The sequence below is a fragment of the Procambarus clarkii genome, chromosome 13, assembly GCF_040958095.1.
Source record: "Procambarus clarkii isolate CNS0578487 chromosome 13, FALCON_Pclarkii_2.0, whole genome shotgun sequence".
Lineage (NCBI taxonomy): Eukaryota > Metazoa > Arthropoda > Malacostraca > Decapoda > Cambaridae > Procambarus > Procambarus clarkii.
The window spans coordinates 1241308-1259488 of record NC_091162.1 but is presented as its reverse complement, the minus strand read 5'-3'; the positions used below and the strand labels follow the sequence as shown (position 1 = coordinate 1259488).

Below are 18181 nucleotides of genomic sequence, written 5' to 3'. Positions count from 1 at the left end.
AACGATATGGAAGAAAATGCAGAATAGAACCAGTGAAGAGCATGGGTGCCATAGGCACAATCAGAGAACACTGTATAAACATCAGAGGTCCACGGTTGTTCAACATCCTCCCAGCGAGCATAAGAAATATTGCCGGAACAACCATGGACATCAAGAGAAAACTAGATCAGTTTCTCCAAGGAGTGCCGGACCAACCGTTCTATGGTGGATGTGGGCCTGTGGGCCACTACAACCAACAGCCTGGTGGACCCCTCTCTCACAAGTCAAGCTTGGCCTCGGGCCGGGCTTGGGGAGTAGAACTACTCCCAGAACTCCAACCAGGTAACCCTCCAAGGGTAGCCTGTCCCTTAGTGTAATTTTGCACCTACAACGCCCAGATAGGAGGGACACGGGAGTCATATGTGCCCCTTCACCTCAAGTCCCACAGGAAATTTTGTTAGACTTTGCGTTATGACAAAAGTACAGTAATGTTGACAAAATGTCAGAAGAAATGTAGACCACTGCCCATGACTTTTTTTTATATTTCCATACTTTTACATTCAGATCTACCATTTCATAAGAAAAAAATGATTTTGTTCAGTTTTTGCAATGAATACATTTATGATTGCCACATTTGAAAGGTTAACAAAATGATTAAAACTCATTATAAACTTTTAATTACTATAATTTCCAAAATTGGAGGGAAAAAAATTGTTATTTTATATAATTGCAAAACACAGTATTATTTTCCGCAGCCAACTGTTACGAAATAAAAATTTCACGAATACGTCTCATTCAAGACTATCTTGATAGAGAATCCAAATACAATAATGCAGGAAATCTCGATTCACTTTTGATCACCCGATCTTGTGTGAGGTTTGTAACCCTCTTCTACCCCTCTTAGTTAGGAATGCAGTAATTCTTGGATTGCACTTGGTCTTTTGTTAAATATGCAGGGACTATTGAAGCTCCCGAGGAATTCTTAACCCCTGGATGTATTAAGGCTCATGGACTCTAGCAATCCATCAGCATGTGCTGATCCACGGCTTTTGGGGCCTCTTAAAATTTCAAGATAGATTAAGTTTGTCCAAGATTGTAGAAATAAAGATTATTAAGACCAGATTTCCCCATGTAAGTTAGAAGTTACAAACACTACTGTATTTAACTTTTCAACGCTATTTTGCAAGGCAAAGATAATACTCAATAACACTAACAGTGCGACTGATCATCTGTGCGTTTCCGTGGGGCCGCTTTGATGATATCATCAACTCTTAGAATCATCTCTGCTGCCTCAGCTGCTGATAACAATACTTGTCTCTTCACTTGGTAGCTCTCTGTAATGCCAACAGTATCCATACAATCAACTGTGGCCTCATCCATATCAAGACCCATTGTTGATTTGCCTTCAGCATGAGCAGCCCGTAATTCAGACACTAGTTGAGCAGAGTCGTAACCTGCATTGTCAGCAATAATTGTGGGAATCATGAGCAGAGCACGAGCAAAAGATTCCATAGCAAGAGCTTCTTTACCAGGGATACGGACAGCAGCTTCCATAACTGCATGTGCCATCAGTGTCTCACTACAACCTATGGAAGAAAAGGCAAAATTTTAGCTTAAGTTAAGAAGACTTTGATTACATGTTCCACATCTTCACTCCAACTATCTTCAATACCTGGGCACCACTATTTACCCCCATCTACAACCATCATCGCTACCTTACCCTTCACCTTCCCTACATGGAGAAAATATTATGCTGGATGAATCTTAGTGAGGATACAGGCTAATTTTTTTTTTTTTTTTTGAGATATATACAAGAGTTGTTACATTCTTGTACAGCCACTAGTACGCGTAGCGTTTCGGGCAAGTCCTTAATCCTATGGTCCCTGGAATACGATCCCCTGCCGCGAAGAATCGTTTTTTCATCCAAGTACACATTTTACTGTTGCGTTAAACAGAGGCTACAGTTAAGGAATTGCGCCCAGTAAATCCTCCCCGGCCAGGATACGAACCCATGACATAGCGCTCGCGGAACGCCAGGCGAGTGTCTTACCACTACACCACGGAGACTGCTAACTGTTTAGTGATACTGAAAGTAGTTTTGTCATTTCATATAAAGGAGTAGGCCGTGGGGGTCGACTCTGGAACAAAGGTAGACTTCCTTCAAGAGCAATTAGTTAAGTTCCTGCAAGAAGTATTCACCTAGTTGTGCTTGCAGAGCTTGAGCTGTGGCCTTTTGGTCCCACCTCTTAACTGTCAATCTACTGCTGTATAGGTTCCTGAGCTCTATCATATCTACATTTGAAATTATGTATGGAATCAGCCTCCACCACATCACTTACTAATGCATTCCATTTCTTAACTACTCTGACACTGAAAAAGTTTTCTAATGTCTCTGTAGCTCATTTGGGTACACAGGTTCCAACAGGTGTCCCTTTGTGCGAGTACCACCTGTGTTAAATAATTCATCCTTATCTACCCTGTCAATTCCCCGAGAATTTTGTGTGTGGTGATCATGTTAAGTGCCAGACCAACTGGGTTGTAGTGGATATGTGGGCCTATAGGCCACTCGAAGTAAAACCCTGATGGACCAAGTCGTCATAAGTTGAGCATGTCCTCAGGCTGGGCTTGAGAAGAACTCCCAGAACCTTCTCCAGGTAATCCAGGTAAATACCTATAACCATCCCTGAACAATCATTAGACACCCTGCAACGGTTTGGTTAGACTAGCATCAACTATCTGGCTTCCAACTGCAAACACTCTTATAGCTATACAAGTGAGGAGGAGGCAGTTCAAGCAGCTGCCTTTAGATAACATCAGGGGTGACCAATGATGTTAACAATATAAATGGCTTTATCACCAAATATCTTTCTGATGTAACTTTTGGATCATGAAGGTGGAGATAGGAAAGATAAAAATTGTAAAAATAAAAACTGGGAAAAAGACTATAAAAGAACTAGTAAGTAATTATCAAAAGAAGGCACCAAACCGGGAAGGCTATGTAGCACCATCAAATGTGCGGGATAATCAGAGGGCGTTAAATATCACCATGAATGCCAATACAAGAATAGAAACGCATAAGGCGAACAATATCAAAAGTATCAGTCGCCAAGAATTCTATAGAGGGACACACGACCGGGGGGATATGGTTAGAAAACAAGATACATGATCGTCCTGGAAGTTAGGACATTCAACAAGGATATGCACAACCATAAAAGGGACAATGCAATTTGGACAATAAGGAGCAGGGCAGCACTCCATTAAGTGACCGTGAGTTAAAAGGGTATGGCCAATATGTAACCTAGCCAGAGCCGTTTCCCACCGCCGGTTATGGTGGTAGGAGGAAGGCCACTGGGACACATGACTCAGTTTGCAGTTTGCTACCAACAACAGAAGACCAACAACTCTGCCAGCGGGCAAGGATAGAGGCATGAATAACTGGGTAAAAGTTGGAATAAGGAATACCTTTACGGGAGATAGGACAAGTGCGGATAGCTTCCTTAGCAGCAGCATCCACACGCTCATTTAAAGACACAAACATGGCTGGGAACCCAGCAAAACGCAACTGACTTAAATTTACTGGAGATAAGAAACAGCCAATGTTGAATCTCGATGACCAACGTGTGGACCAGATTAACCCTTACGCTGCTCAGGGGTCCTTGGGACATTTACACCCCTGTGCGCAAGAAAAAAAAAATTCAAAAAAATTTTTTCGTCTTCTAAACATGTTAATTTCTGTCCCCTGAGCACGGAAAAAATAAAAAAAAAATCGTAGGTGACATATTTTGGGCGCAATTGACCGAGGAAGTCTGGCAAAAAGTGGGCGTTGACAGAGCGGTCGTCAGACCCGGTCAGCGTCACCAGCGCTGACAGATGGGAGTTGCCACAAAGATATTATTACCTAATTGTTTCAATGTCTCCGATTGATTTTTTCTTAGTTTTTTTGCAGTAATATTATTCAATAGTGTGTATTGTAATATATTTATATAATAAAAGTGGTTAATAATCGCTATACTCAAAAGTATGATGTGCATATTAGTGATTCAATTATTATGTTTATAAAACAATGAACAAATAGTTTTGCTGCTATTACACTCTATACACAGGTTATATATAAGTATTGGCATGTTTTGGTCACCATAACGAACCACTAAGTTGGTATTGAGAGTCGAAAAGCAACGAGGAGTTACCGCCACACACCAGCCAGCCACTCGCTGCCACTCCCTCAACACACGCACTAAACTTTCTCCCCCAACAATACCATTTGTGGTGTTATTACACTATATACAGACGTTATATATAAGTATGTGTATATTTTGTTCACCACAACTGTACAGCTAAGCTGATATAGTTAGTTCAGGCACTAAGAGTCGTCGCTATACACAGATGGCGGCTGGCGGCTCCCTCACTCATTCAAGGTCACACGCACTAAACTTTCATCCCCAACAATACCATTTGTGGTGTTATTACACTATATACAGACGTTATATATAAGTATGTGTATATTTTGTTCACCACAACTGTACAGCTAAGCTGATATAGTTAGTTCAGGCACTAAGAGTCGTCGCTATACACAGATGGCGGCTGGCGGCTCCCTCACTCATTCAAGGTCACACGCACTAAACTTTCATCCCCAACAATACCATTTGTGGTGTTATTACACTATATACAGACGTTATATATAAGTACGTGCATATTTTGTTCACCACAACTGTACAGCCAAGCTGATATAGTTAGTTCAGGCACTAAGAGTCGTCGCTATACACAGATGGCGGCTGGCGGCTCCCTCACTCTTTCAAGGTCACACGCACTAAACTTTCTCCCCCAACAATACCTTTTGCAGTGTTATTACCCTATATACACATATTATATATAAATATCTACAAGTTTTATGCACCATAACTGTACACCTAAGCTTGTAGTGCGCCTAAAGAGCATAGTGGCCACCCTCTAAACAGCTAGACAAATCGTGCAGACGACGTCACCTCCGTCACCCATATGGCTCCTCCCAGCATAATCCTTTTGCTGTTATTACACTAATACACACATTATATATAAGTATCTACATTTGTGTTCACCATAGAGAACCACTGACCTGGTATGGTGAATGCAAACAATAACAGGTGGCCACACAGTTAGTAAACGATGCTGTCTCCCTCCGTCTCTCAGCATCACTCCTCCCACAGCGCTAATTATTACAACAATCCTGCTATTATCACAACCCTGGTTATTTATATCACAGTCATTGGTCATCTGTAATATTGTCATCGCTAAATAATAACAATTATATATTTATTTTGACATTTTTCGGCGATGCTGTGGTCACAAGCTGAACATCAATGCTGTTCGCTCATGCTGCGTGCGCCGGCCTTGGTTGCTCCAACAGTACTGTGCCTCTCACACCTGAGAATATTGCCCACGATTTTTTTTCAAAATGGCATCTGTTTACAAGAGCCCTGAGGAAGCTACTGTGAACCCCGTGTAGCCGCGGGCCATTTGAATCAGGCCTGGCACCCTATGGCGTATATATACGCCATGCGCACCATGGGACATGTTACTCAGGGCGTATATATACGCCATGCGCAGTTTAAGGGTTAAAAGGACCCTAAAGCCACGAGGGCACTACGAGAGTCAATTACCACCACAAAGGAGGATTGACACCAGGAAAGCAAAATATGAAGAGCATAGAGAATAGCATAAAGTTCTGCTGTGAAGATGGCCAATATGGTGACACATACTGGAGCCTCTGGAGGAAGGTGACACATACAAGGGTGGTCAAGAAATACAACAGAGTAGCCCACACCGTCAGCAGACTTGGACCCATCGGTAAAAATAGGAACGGAGTGGGAGTGAGAAGAAAAGTGCTCAAGGAAGAGTCGTTTCAGAACTGTAGGAGGGGTAAAAGCTTTAGTGATGCGGGTCAGAGAAGTACAAAATTTGGGAAGGGGTACCCTCCACGGGGTCAAAGATGGAACAATACGAGGAGAAACATTGGTAATACGAACCGAAAGAGAATCTTGTAAGCGAGACAGAACGAGGAAGGTAGTGAAGAGGAACAGGAACTACAGTAGGGGCAAAAGTCAAAGCACGATAGAGGCGAGAGTGAGGATGCTCTAAGGATCACGAAGACTGTAGCAATCACAGCAGACCTGGAGAGATAGAAAGCCAGTGTCAGCGTACAAGCTGAGAGTAGGAGTTGAACGAAGAGGACCCGAGCCGAGGCGTAACCCAGTATGGTGCAAAGGATCAAAATGGCAAAGAGTAGGAGGAGAAGCAGAAGAATATGCAGGGCAACCATAATCGAGTTTAGACAGGACAAGAGAGGAGCGTGCGCCTATCCGCTCCCCAAGAAGTATGGGACAAAACCTTAAGTAGGTTAAGGGCTTCAGAGCATTCAACACTGAGGTAAGAGATATAGGGCGACCAAGACAAATGCGTGTCAAAGAATAACCCCAAAGGCTTCGTGGAATCTTTGTACTCGAGGGGATGACCATAAAGTGGCAAAAAGGGACGAAGAATGACCCGCTTCCAAGTAAAAATCATGGCCCAAGTCTTAGTAGTAGAGAACTTGAAGCCATGATTGGTGGTCCAAAATGACACGGCATCAATCGCAAGTTAAAGCCGCCATTGAAGGAGAGACGAATCATCACCCCGACAGCAAAGAGTAAAATCGTCTACATAGAGCAGAGAAGACGCCAGAAGGAATTGAGGAAAGAAGACCATTGAGGGCAACCAGAAAAAGATTAGTGCTCAGAACACTACCTTGGTATACACCTTCATACTGCCGAAAAGAGGCAGAGAGAATGGTACCAAGCCTGACTTGAAAGGTACGACGAGAGAGAAAGCTTTGAAGAGAGGGAGATTACCACGAAGGCCAAAAAAAAAAGTTGGGACAAAATATGGTATCTCTAAGTCATAAGTGTCATAAGCCTTTTCCAGGTCAAAAAGGACAGCAATAACAGAGGTCTTCGCAGCAAAAGCAGTACGAATATAGACCTCCAAGTTCACCAGGACATCAGTCGTGCTGCGGCACTTGCAAAACCAAAATGAGAAGGAAAAGGTGGTGATGGTGTTCCAAGAACCACATCAGACGGAAATTTACCATACGCTCAAAGAGCTTGCAGACACAACTCTTGAGAGCATTAGGGCGGAAGTCCATAGGGGACGTACCTAGAGACCCTGGTTTCCGAATAAGGCGTACAACAGCATCGAGCCAGTCCTCGGGGACGGACGATGACTCCCAGACCTGCTTATACAGACTCAGTAAATACTGAGACATGCATGGAGAGAGATGGTGAAGCATCTCATAATGAACGTCATCCAAGCCCGCTGCCATAGATCCGCAGAGGTCCAGGGCAGATTGAAGTTCAGAAAGAGAAAGGATTGTAATAGGGAAGGCGGAGATGAGTGTGGAAATCTAAAGGATAAGATTCAAGAACAGGCTTACGAAGAAGGAAGGATTGAGGTAGATGAGAACCAGAGCTAACAGTAGAAAAGTGGGAACCCAGTTCGGTCGCGACCGTCACTGGGTCCGCCACAAGAGTACCACAGAGGTGGAGAACCGGCGCAACATCTGGAACAAATTCCCTCAATCTTGCAGATCTTCTTCCAGATCTGCGGCAGAGGACTATCGTACGTAATGGTGGAAACATAAGATTTCCAACTCTCACGTTTAGCTGTACTGATGGTCCTACCGGCCACCGCACTTGCCTTCCGGAACAAAATGAAAGAAGCAGCCATCTGCCAGCGGCATTGTTTCTTCCAGGCTGCACGTTTACAGCGGACAGTCCGCATTCCACCAGGGAACGCACTTCCGCTTGCCCTGGGAGGAAGAGCGAGGAATAAAGCCGAGGGCAGCGTCGAAGACAGTGTCATAAAAAATGAGGGTGCGAGGAAGAGGCAGAGAGGAGAGGTCAGAGAGAGTAGCACAGAGGGTGAATAGGTTCCAGTCATACTTGGCAAACTGCCACCTAGGGAAGGAGAGGGGAGGGGTGGAAAGAGAAAAAGGAAACAAGAGTATGCCTCCCCAAGCATCACGATGGGGAAATGATCACTGTTATGGAGGTCATCAAGAACCCGCTACGTGAAATCTAAGTAAAGGGACGATGAGCAGAGAGAAAGATCAAGACAGGAAAGGGTACGAGTCCGAGAGTCCACATGAGTGGGCTAACCAGAATTCAGAAGAGATAGAGAAGAAGCAAGGACGAACGGTTCGAGAAGGCGGCCTCGGGTGTTTGTCAGAACATCACCCCAGAGGATATGTCGACAGCTGAAATCACTCAAAAGGAGCACCAGCTCTGGCAAGGAGTCCAGGAGGTACTTAAGATCAGGAAGGAAAAGCAGGACATTTGGGGGGAGATAAATGGAACAGACTGTATACCATTTACCCACAAGAAGATGGGCAGCAGAACAATGGATAGGTGACGGAAGAAGTACGGGTATGAAGGGAATATCAGAACGAATTAAGAGAGCAATAGAGTTATGGGCCCCAGCAAGAGCTGGGGGGGGGGGGGGGAGAAAGAAAGGAATAACCACGAAAGTGACCAGGACGAGCACCAAGCATTGGTTCCTGGAGACAAACACAAAGTGGTGAAAACTGTGTAATTAGAAGTTGAGTTCATGAAAGTTGGCATAAAATCCACGAATATTCCACTGAAAAATAGACATTATCAAAGAGAAAGGACAGTAACAGAGACCAATAAAGAAACAAAAGGTAAAGAAGAACACAGTTTAATAAAGAATCTCAGGATCAGGGTCAGTATCAGGAGTAGGGTCAGCAAAATCAGGGTTAGGTGGGGCATGGGTAAACTTAGTGAGGATAGAGGGAAGGGAGCGGGAGGACAGACCAGAGGCAGATTGATAGGGTCCGGAGGAGGAGACAACTGAGAGGGGCAGTCAAGGACAGCTGGAGGTGGGGGTAGGGGGCAGAAATCAGGGATTGCACCTCAGCAAGGGCAGCAACCAAGAGGGAATCGGGGGCGAAAGAAACCTCCATATCAGGAACAGGGGGCCCAACGAATGAAATGAGAGGGGACACAGTGATAGTGTTAGAGGGAGGGAGTGAGGAAGAAAGCGATACCTTCTAACCCATTGGGGAGGAAGGAGAGGAGCCAGGCTTACGTTTCTGACTCGAAGAGACAGGTGCTCCAGTAACAATGTACCGGGCGACAGATTCGATGGTCTCAGCAGGAGAATAGGAACAGGAGCGAACAACACGAAGACTACTGGGAGGATGGTAGACATCAGCCTGGACAGACAGGTGGTGTGGAAGGTCAAGAGACTGGGGGGGGGGGGGGGAGAGTCAGGAAGAAAGAGTGGGGGGAGATGGTAAAGAAGACATAGGAGACATAGTGGACTGGGCAGGAAGGGGGGAAACTCCAGGTGGAGAACCAGGAGGGAAACCTCTCGGGACAGGACACAAAGGAATTGGGGAGGAGGTGGAGGGCATGTTCTGGTTTAAAACCTGGAAATGGTTTTGAGACTGAGGAAGGTGGGAAGGACGAAGAGAGGTAGAACGCAACACGCGAGCGAAGGATACACCCGCGAAAGAGGCGATACAAACTTGGCGTCTCGTTACAGAAAAAGTCAGACTATCACGATGTTTCAAGTTGAGGATGGCTTCCTCGAGTTTGTAGTGTATACACGAGCATGAGAAGGTAGGGTGGGTGTCACCGCAATTGAGGCAGCGAACCTGGGGAGAGGTGCACTCGGACTTGGAATGATGATCATCGGCCCCACACATGGGGCATAGATACACAGTACTTGTGCACTTGAGGACACCGTGCCAAAACTTCCAACACTTATTGCAAAGTCTAGGAGAGGGAATGTACTCCTGAACGTAGCACCTGGCACCGGCAAGAATAATGGAGGGCGGAAGGTCCCTACTATCAAAGGTGATTTTTACAACTCTAAGGAGCTGACGGCGACGACCATGAGGGGGCCGAGTAAACATGTCCACCTGAAGGACAGAATGGCCTTGGGCTTCGAGGATATGTTTAATATCCTCATGGCAGTCTTTGAGGTCCCTAATACCAGTTGCAACATGGTGTGGGACGAGAACAGTGCCAACACTGGCATTTAACCGAGCGTTTTTGGAAACCCGAACAGGGGTCTCCCCAATGCAGGACAAAGCGGCTAAGCGAGTAGCTGCATCCTTTGAAGGAGCAGCAACTACATGCGTACCATAATTGGTGGGATTAAAAGTAACTAGAGGCATCTACTGAATCAACAAGGTGTTTATGGAGGGAGAAATCGTCAGGAGTAGAATCCAGATGGTGAGAGTATTGGTATGGGAAGGAATCGTACAAGGGCGGCCGTGGCGGGGATGACGTTGAGGACCCCCCCCCCTGAGTGAGGGGGTAAAAGGCGCAGTAGTCACAATGAGACACGGAGCCGTGCCAGGGGACGAGGTGGTCACCACTGGGGGCTGGGAACTCGACCCTACCACAGAGGTGGGAGGGAAGCTGAGGGGAGTAGTCAGGAGGGTCAAAGGAGGTGTAGGTCGGGGCGCAATGCAGCGGGGGCTACAGGGCCTGGTCTTCCAACAGTGTCCGACTTGGGGGCTTGGTCGCCCACCCCACGAGCCTGAGAAGGTACAAGGGAAACATTATCTGCCATAGAAACAAGGAAAGACTTTCATTCACGAATGTGCCCCCACACCCACCATGGAGCCACAATTAAGACACCCAACAAGAAGCTATCGCCAATCATGTCGGGGGCCCCCAGGGGTGCGTCGTAAGTATACGCTCCACAAACGCCACCTTAAAAACTGTCAGTCCGTCGAGATCGGGTTCAGTGACGAAAGGAGGATTGACAATAAAAGGTTCCCCTCGCTCTTGACGTTGGGTACTACAGTTCTACGAGCGCAAGAGTATGCCTCCCCAAGCACCCGGGCGTGAAAATAGAAGAAGTCCAAAAGAATAAGCAAAACAAGCAAACTGTTGGCAAGAAACAACAAGCAGACAGGAGAAGACGGGGGAAGAAAAACTAAACATAAGAAAAAGGAAAAGCGATCTGGCACAATTGGAGAGGACAGCAGCAGGAGCACAAGGCCACAAAAGCACAGAAGACTGTCCCATGGAGCATCACACTCCGGCAGCCGACCACCAAGCCCCCCTCATGGAGCCAACAGGCTGGATGGGGAGGTGGTATACAAGAACTAGACATGCCCACAAAGGAACCGAGAAGGGAATTCAGAAGGAATAACAAAATAATAAAGAGCAAGACTGAAGGAGACTGGCTAAAATTAGAGAACCAAGGCAGGGTAGTAGGTGTTTTTCAAGAGAGTTTTAAGAAGCCATAACGCATGATATGTTACGTGTAGTTCAATGTCAACCAAACGTTTTTTGACTAGTTGCATATGAAAAGGGCCGCAACTGTTCCAAGTTTTAGTATCACAGCCTAAATAGAAAGGGAGAAAAACAATTATTTGTCAACGAATTTTCAACATTTTCAAAAATACTCTATAACCACACGTTTCAAATAAAATCATTTCTAAATCATTTTGACACTCGTCTATCACATTAGCTATAATAAAGGATTTCCCCAACCGTATTATCCAAAATATGTTTAGTATTACTAATACAAATAGTCAAAAGTTCCCCAAAAAATTTATGCAAATATTTTATGTTTATAAACTTATAAATATTTATAAAATCAATAAATAAACTTAGGAAAAAGTGTCTTATCAATTATAGACAAACTCTACATATAAGGTGTAAATTTCATGTAAATTTAATAAAAAATGAAAGAAGTCGCTTGTCCTAACTATGGACCGGACTTGCGTCCACTACAAAAATATTTGTATTATATTCATTTTTTATCCAATCGACCTCGGGATAGTATCAAAGTAAGTGCCTTTAGAATGCGCACAATTTGATACCAAAATGAAAGATGTAACATGAAACTTGATGTCTGAACACTTATATGATTATAAATAGGCTTTTGGTCAAAATTTTAAAATATTTAAAATTCTATTTATTGTGCTATTATGTTGGGACTAGTTTTAAAATGTGCGCCTTTACGTCGCGAACAATTTGATGCCAAAATGAAAGATGTAACACAAAAATTTGTCAGAACACTGGAAAGATATAAATAATTTTGTGATGATGAGCTTCCAGAATTAAAATATTTGTTAAAATTCCAGTTATTGCTCTATTATTATGGAACTAGTTTTAAAATACGCACCTTTTTATTGCGAACAATTTGATACCAAAATGAAAGACGTAACACAAAAATTGATGTTATCAAACTGAACGAGTATACACATTAGGTTGCAGTGTACAAATTAGTGCTCGTTCAAGGGTAACTTTAGGCTTTTCTGCGGGGAGGCACTCCAAACTTTTGTACATTATATTCATACACATCTGTAGGGAATTAAATTGCGAACACAATGATACCAAAACGAGCGACGTAGCATGAGAATTAAGGTGAGAAAAATGGAACGAGTATGCACATTTTACCGATTTTGTGCGCTCACGGGTAACTTTTGCCAACTTTAGGCTTTGCTGTTGGGAGTCACGCCAGGCTTTTGGACATTATATTTATACACACCTGTAGGGAATTTAATTGCGAACACAATGATACCAAAACGAGCGACGTAGCACGAGAATTAAGGTGAGAAAGCTGAAACACGTATACACATTTAGGTGTCACCGCACGCTCGCCCGCACGTCGGGTGCATGACCCCTAAGTTGACCACGCGCCTGTCCGGTGACCGATAGTGTTAACAAGAAAATGAAGTCTAAGGTGCTGCCATCTGTGGCTGAGGTTGACATCAACCAATTTCCTCCAAAATTGGTTGATGTCAGATAGGCTAACGTGCAGTAAGGTGTATAAGTTTCATGCAAATCGCCCGATATAAATATGAGAAAAAATTAAGACTTTTTTTACTAAATATTTTTGGATAAAACTAATTATTAAAATACTGTATTATATGCTATTGTGATAGCTTAGAGTCGGACATGATTTCAGTTGACACTTGTGTTTGATGTTAATTTTTTAACATTTTGTAAAATTTGACATTTTTTTCTCCCTTCCTATTTATGCTACGATGCTGAGATGCAAATCAGTTGAAGCCCTTTTCATGTACAACTAGTCAAAAAAGTTTGATTGAAATTGAACTGGTTTTAATTTATTGCATATTTGGCATTATGGTCCCTTAACCCTCAAACCGCTAGGGGTCCAAATAGATTTAACACCCACAGGCATAACAAAAAAAAATCCTAAAAATTCTTTCATCTTATAGAAGTGTTCATTTTTGTTCCCTGATCACCAAAAAAATAACAAAAAAATCGTAGGTGGCATATTTTAGCCACAATAGGGTAGGGAAGTGTAACAAAAAACCAGCGTTGAATGTAATGAAACGCCATTTTCTGGGTGAGTCCCGGAGGCTCCCCGGAGCTATCCCAGGCTGATATGCTAATGTCAGACTTTGGCATCAGTCATGTGTATGGAGTTCTTAGGCCTACCGGGGACCACGGCCAGAACCGGGCCCCCTCAGAGAGGCAAGGGGAGCAATGGCCTATAGAAGCCCCCGTGTTAGTGGAAGCATTCTATGTCTGCCATCGACCGGAACAGGCACCCAGAAAGGTAAGCGCCCCAAACAAACCCCTATTCTGGTTAAAATTGCTACCTAAAACCGAACTAGTGGATAGAACTCCCCAACCGAAAACAAGCAAACTAGTGTGACGTCACACACTGCCGCGCCGCTGTCTGCGCAGCTCCCCCCTCCCCGGGAGGGGGAAGGGGGAGCCCCAGACCCCCCGCGCCGGCTACCCACACCTCAGTTCTTGAGGCTGGTGCTATAGGCGATGGTCGTGTGTCGCGGCAGTGTGGTTTGCTCTGGGGAGGATTCGGGTGGCCCGCGGATCGACGATTCGGCTCCATTCGGACTGCTCTCCGGTGGTTCATTGCCTGAACCGCGGGGGTTCGATGCGGTCCTTGTCTCTTTGGAGTTGGTCGCTTCGGGTGACTCGTCTGCTGAGTTCTCGGGGTTTGGCTCTCCTGGCGGTTCACGTACGGGGCGTGTCCAACGTCTTGGCCGACGCCCTGTCTCGCTTCGTTCCTCTCTCCACGGAGTGGACGGTCGACGACGAGTCCTTCCTTTGGCTTTGCCAGACGTTCGGGCGCCCCGAGGTGGACCTCTTCGCGTCGGCGTGGTCGCGGCGTCTTCCCGTTTATGCGGCGCCCTTCCCCGATTGCGAGGCCGTCGGGGTCGATGCCTTTCGGCTCGACTGGACGAGGTGAGGGTTCCTGTATCTCTTTCACCCGGTTCGGCTGTTGCTCCAGGTCCTGACTCGCTTAGAGACTTACCGGGGGAGAGTTGTCCTTCTGGCCCCTTGGTGGCCGGCCCAGCCTTGGTTTCAGGCGCTGGTTGCTCGGTGTCCGAACCCGAGGGTTTTCCCGCGGCTCCGCCTCTTTCAGCAGATCGGGCCGGTACGTCACGTAGCTGGTTCGATCTTCTCCTCGAGTCTTCGCATATGGTTTTTTTGACTCGAGTCTATCATCATCTCTATGGTGATCAGGTGGCCTCCTTGTTGGTGTCCCACCTGAGGGCTTCTTCTCGGCGGCAGTATGCAGTTTTCCTGGCGGTCCTTCCGTTTCTTTTTGCGTCTTCGTCGTGTTAGCTCCTTGTCTGTTCGGGTGGTCTTGTCCTTCCTCTCGTGGTTGTTTCAGGACCGTCATCTTATGCCTAACACTGTCGCTTCGTATCGTGCGGCGCTGGCGGAGCCGCTTCAGCTTGCTTTCGGTATCGATGTTACGTCTGCGCCGTTTCGCAAGCTGTCTCGTGCATTGTTTCACCTCCGGCCTGCTCATGCGTCGCCTGAGCCGTCCTGGTCTTTGGACAGAGTGCTCGCTTTCCTTTCATCTCCTCGTTTCGTTGTGGCCCCTTCGGTCCAGGATTGTTTTTCCAAGGCACTTTTCTTGTTGGCTTTGGCCTCTGGGGGTCGGGTAGGGGAGCTTCATGCTCTCCTCCGGCGCAGGGGTTTCTGCTCTTTTGGTCGTGGTGATAGTTTTGTTCGTTTGCAGCCGTCTCCTCCTTTTCTGGCGAAGAATGAGACTGCTGCGTTCCGGAGGGGTCCATGGGTGGTTGATGCTTGGTTGGTCTGGCCGGGGGTGCATCATGTTTTGTGATCGGCGGTTGCAGCCAGTTGTCTCGGCTTCGAGTTGAGGGGTGAGCGAAGGTCACCTCTCAACTCGAAGGGGTGACCTTCGAGTTGGGGTGAAGGTCACCCCATCAACTGGCGGGTCACCCTTGATGACCTCAAGGAGGTCATCAAAGACCCGCCACCCGAAATCTAAGTAAAGGGATGACGAGCACAGAGAAAGATCGAGACAGGAAAGGGAGCGAGTCTGGAATCCAAATGAGTGGGCTCACCAGAATTCAGTAAAGACGGGGAAGAACAGGATGAATGGTTCAAGGAGGCGACCCTGGGTGTTTGTCAGCACATCACCCCAAAGGGCATGTCGACAATTGAAATCAGCCAGCAGGAGCACAGGCTCCGGCAAGGAGTCTAGGTGGCGTTTAAGATCGGGAAGAGAAAGTGGGACAGTGGAGGGGGAGATAAATGGAACCAACCATGTACCATTTACACACAAAGACACGGGCAGCAGAAGTGGAGAGGCGATTAAAAAAGTAAGGGGACAAAGAGAACATCGAAGCGAATCAAGAAAGCAGAAGAGTTATGGGCCCCAGCAACAGCTTGGGAAGAAAAGAATAGCCACGGAAGCGACCAAGATGAGCACCAAGCATCGGCTCCTGGAGACAGACACAAAGGGGCGAAAACTGTGAAATTAGAAGTTGGAGGTCAAGGAAATTGACGTAATATCCACGGATATTCCAATGAAGAATAGACATCAACAAAGAGAAAGGATAGCAACAGAGAAAGAAGAAAGGTGAAAAAGGAACACAGTACATTAAAGAAGCACAGGGTCAGGATCAGGGTCAGCGAAGTCAGAGTTAGGGGGCATGGGTAAACTGAGTAAAGGAGGAAAAGGAGCGGGAGGGCAGACCAGAGGTGGATGAGCAGGGTCCGGAGGAAGAGGAGACAGACAGAGAGGGGCGGGCAAGGAGAGCAGGAGGAGGGGCAGAAAGAGGGGAGCGCACCTCAGCAAGAGCAGTAACCGAGACGGAACCGGGGGCTAAAGAAACCGCCACGGTAGGAACAGGGAGGCTCTACAACCGAAGCAGGAGCGGAAGGACTGATAGAATCAGAAACAGGGTTTACCTGGAGAGGGTTCCAGAAGTTGTTCTACTCCCCAAGCCTAGCCTGGGACCAGGCTCAATTAATGATGACTTGGTCTAACATGCTGTTACTTTGAGAGGCCCGCTAACCCCTACATTCACTACAACCCAGTTGGTCCAACTCTTCTTGTAGAAACTTATCAAAGGGATTCTTGAAGTAGTCCGCCTTTGTTCCAGCTATATTTCTAATACTTGCAGGGAGAGTATTGAATAGCCGTGGACCTCTGATGTTCATAGTGGTCTTAGATTTATGCCTACGGCAACTCTACTCATCACTGGTTCTATTCTACATTTCCTTCCATATCTTTTGCTGCATTAAGACAAAAAATGTATTCCCCTACTGAGTGCACATAATTAAATTTATTACTTACCTCCTCCATAAACTATACGTGTTTCCTTAACAGTCTGTGTAAGGACACACAAGGCATCGTGAATAGAACGTTCAGCTTCTTCTAAAATTTGATTTGTTGCTCCACGCAGAACAATGGTACAGGCCTCTCCCAATGCAACACCACTTAATCGAATCATCCGATCTTCACCGACAATACACTGCCAGAAGAAAAAAATGTAGCCGATTATCCTTTTTAATAATTAAATATTAAATTGAATTGTCATGCAGTAAGTAATTATCAAAAGAAGGCACCAGACCATGAAGACTGACAGTACTATAAAGAAACTATTTAAATTATTTGAAATGTTTGATACACCAGTTCTAACCTGTTTAGTGAACTTTTATTGAAAGAGCTTGGATTCAGGCTCTCTTGTGCAAGCATGCATGTATAATTTATTTTTAGAATATATAAGGAGACCTACATTACACACAAATCACCTTAGCGTGATGCATTAAATGAACAGATCCACATGGGCCGTGATGAGGGTTCGAACCTATGTCCAAGAGGGTCCCAGACGCTGCCTTAATCGACTGAGCTACGACATAGTAAAAGAATTGTTACCGGAAGTTCTACTGACCTTACTCGAATCCTGCAGCCTCTTCGGGAGACAAGCTAAGATTTTACACAATTCCCCCATGCACCCGAGCTCTGTCAATAAGCCTAGTAAGGTCAGTAGAACTTCCGGTTGCAATTCCTTTACCATGTCGTAGCTCAGTCGATTAAGGCAGCGTCTGGGATCCTCTAGGACGTAGGTTCGAACCCTCGTCACGGCCCGTGTGGAACTGTTCAGACCTACATTTTTACTAATAGTATATTTTACCATACTTCTTAATTGCCACTAGAGATGTTAGGATTTTACAACCATGTTCTTCTCACTAAGAAATTTTTAATATTAATAAAAGAACTGGAACTATTACACTTAAAAATGCACTGCAAATTGTCCTGGTATAAATGTTACAAATTTATTAAACTGCTTATATTTTCTATAACTGTCCATTATGTATAGTCATTTACCAATACTAATAACAATTCCCTATTCATAATCATTATCTAGAATCGTTACTTGAAATCCATACAAATAACATATGGTATACTAATTACCATATACCGTATACCAGTAATATATACATATAACATATGTTATACCAATAAACTATACCTTAACATATACGATCATTATGTATAGCAGAATAATATTTTAAACTAAATTATATTTAGTCCAGTTCTTCCTACTTGTAATCTCAACATTTTGCAATGACAGACCTCACAATGAAAGTTCCCAATACAGAACACAAATTTAAGTTGCAAATCTACTCAAAGAAGTATTATGACAATTTGGAACCAATGCAAAGAAATGACATACTGTTGTCCTGACATTCTGGAGTAAAATATAAAACTACTGTGCATGCGATAAGTCACAATAACGTGGCTAAAGTATGTTGAAGGTGAAGGGATGACGACGTTTCCGTCCGTCCTGGACAACTCTCAAGTCGATTGACTTGAGAATGGTGCAGGACAGACCAAGACGTCGTCGTCCCTTCACCTTCTAGTGTGTGGTCTGGTTAAC

General features: G+C 45.2%; 1 protein-coding gene across 2 annotated transcripts in view; it reads right to left on the bottom strand.

Moving 5' to 3' along the window:
• Positions 1-639: 639 nt before the first annotated feature.
• Positions 640-18181, bottom strand: part of LOC138364225 (T-complex protein 1 subunit beta-like) — a 49510-nt gene continuing 31968 nt past the window's right edge. For both annotated transcript variants that reach the window (XM_069323547.1, XM_069323546.1), the window contains exons 9-10: positions 16594-16771; positions 640-1565 (exon numbers count right to left, since the gene is read on the bottom strand). In XM_069323547.1, coding sequence (XP_069179648.1) covers positions 1189-1565; positions 16594-16771 — 555 coding nt within the window. In that variant the 3' untranslated portion in view covers positions 640-1188. The remainder of the gene's footprint in view (positions 1566-16593; positions 16772-18181) is intronic.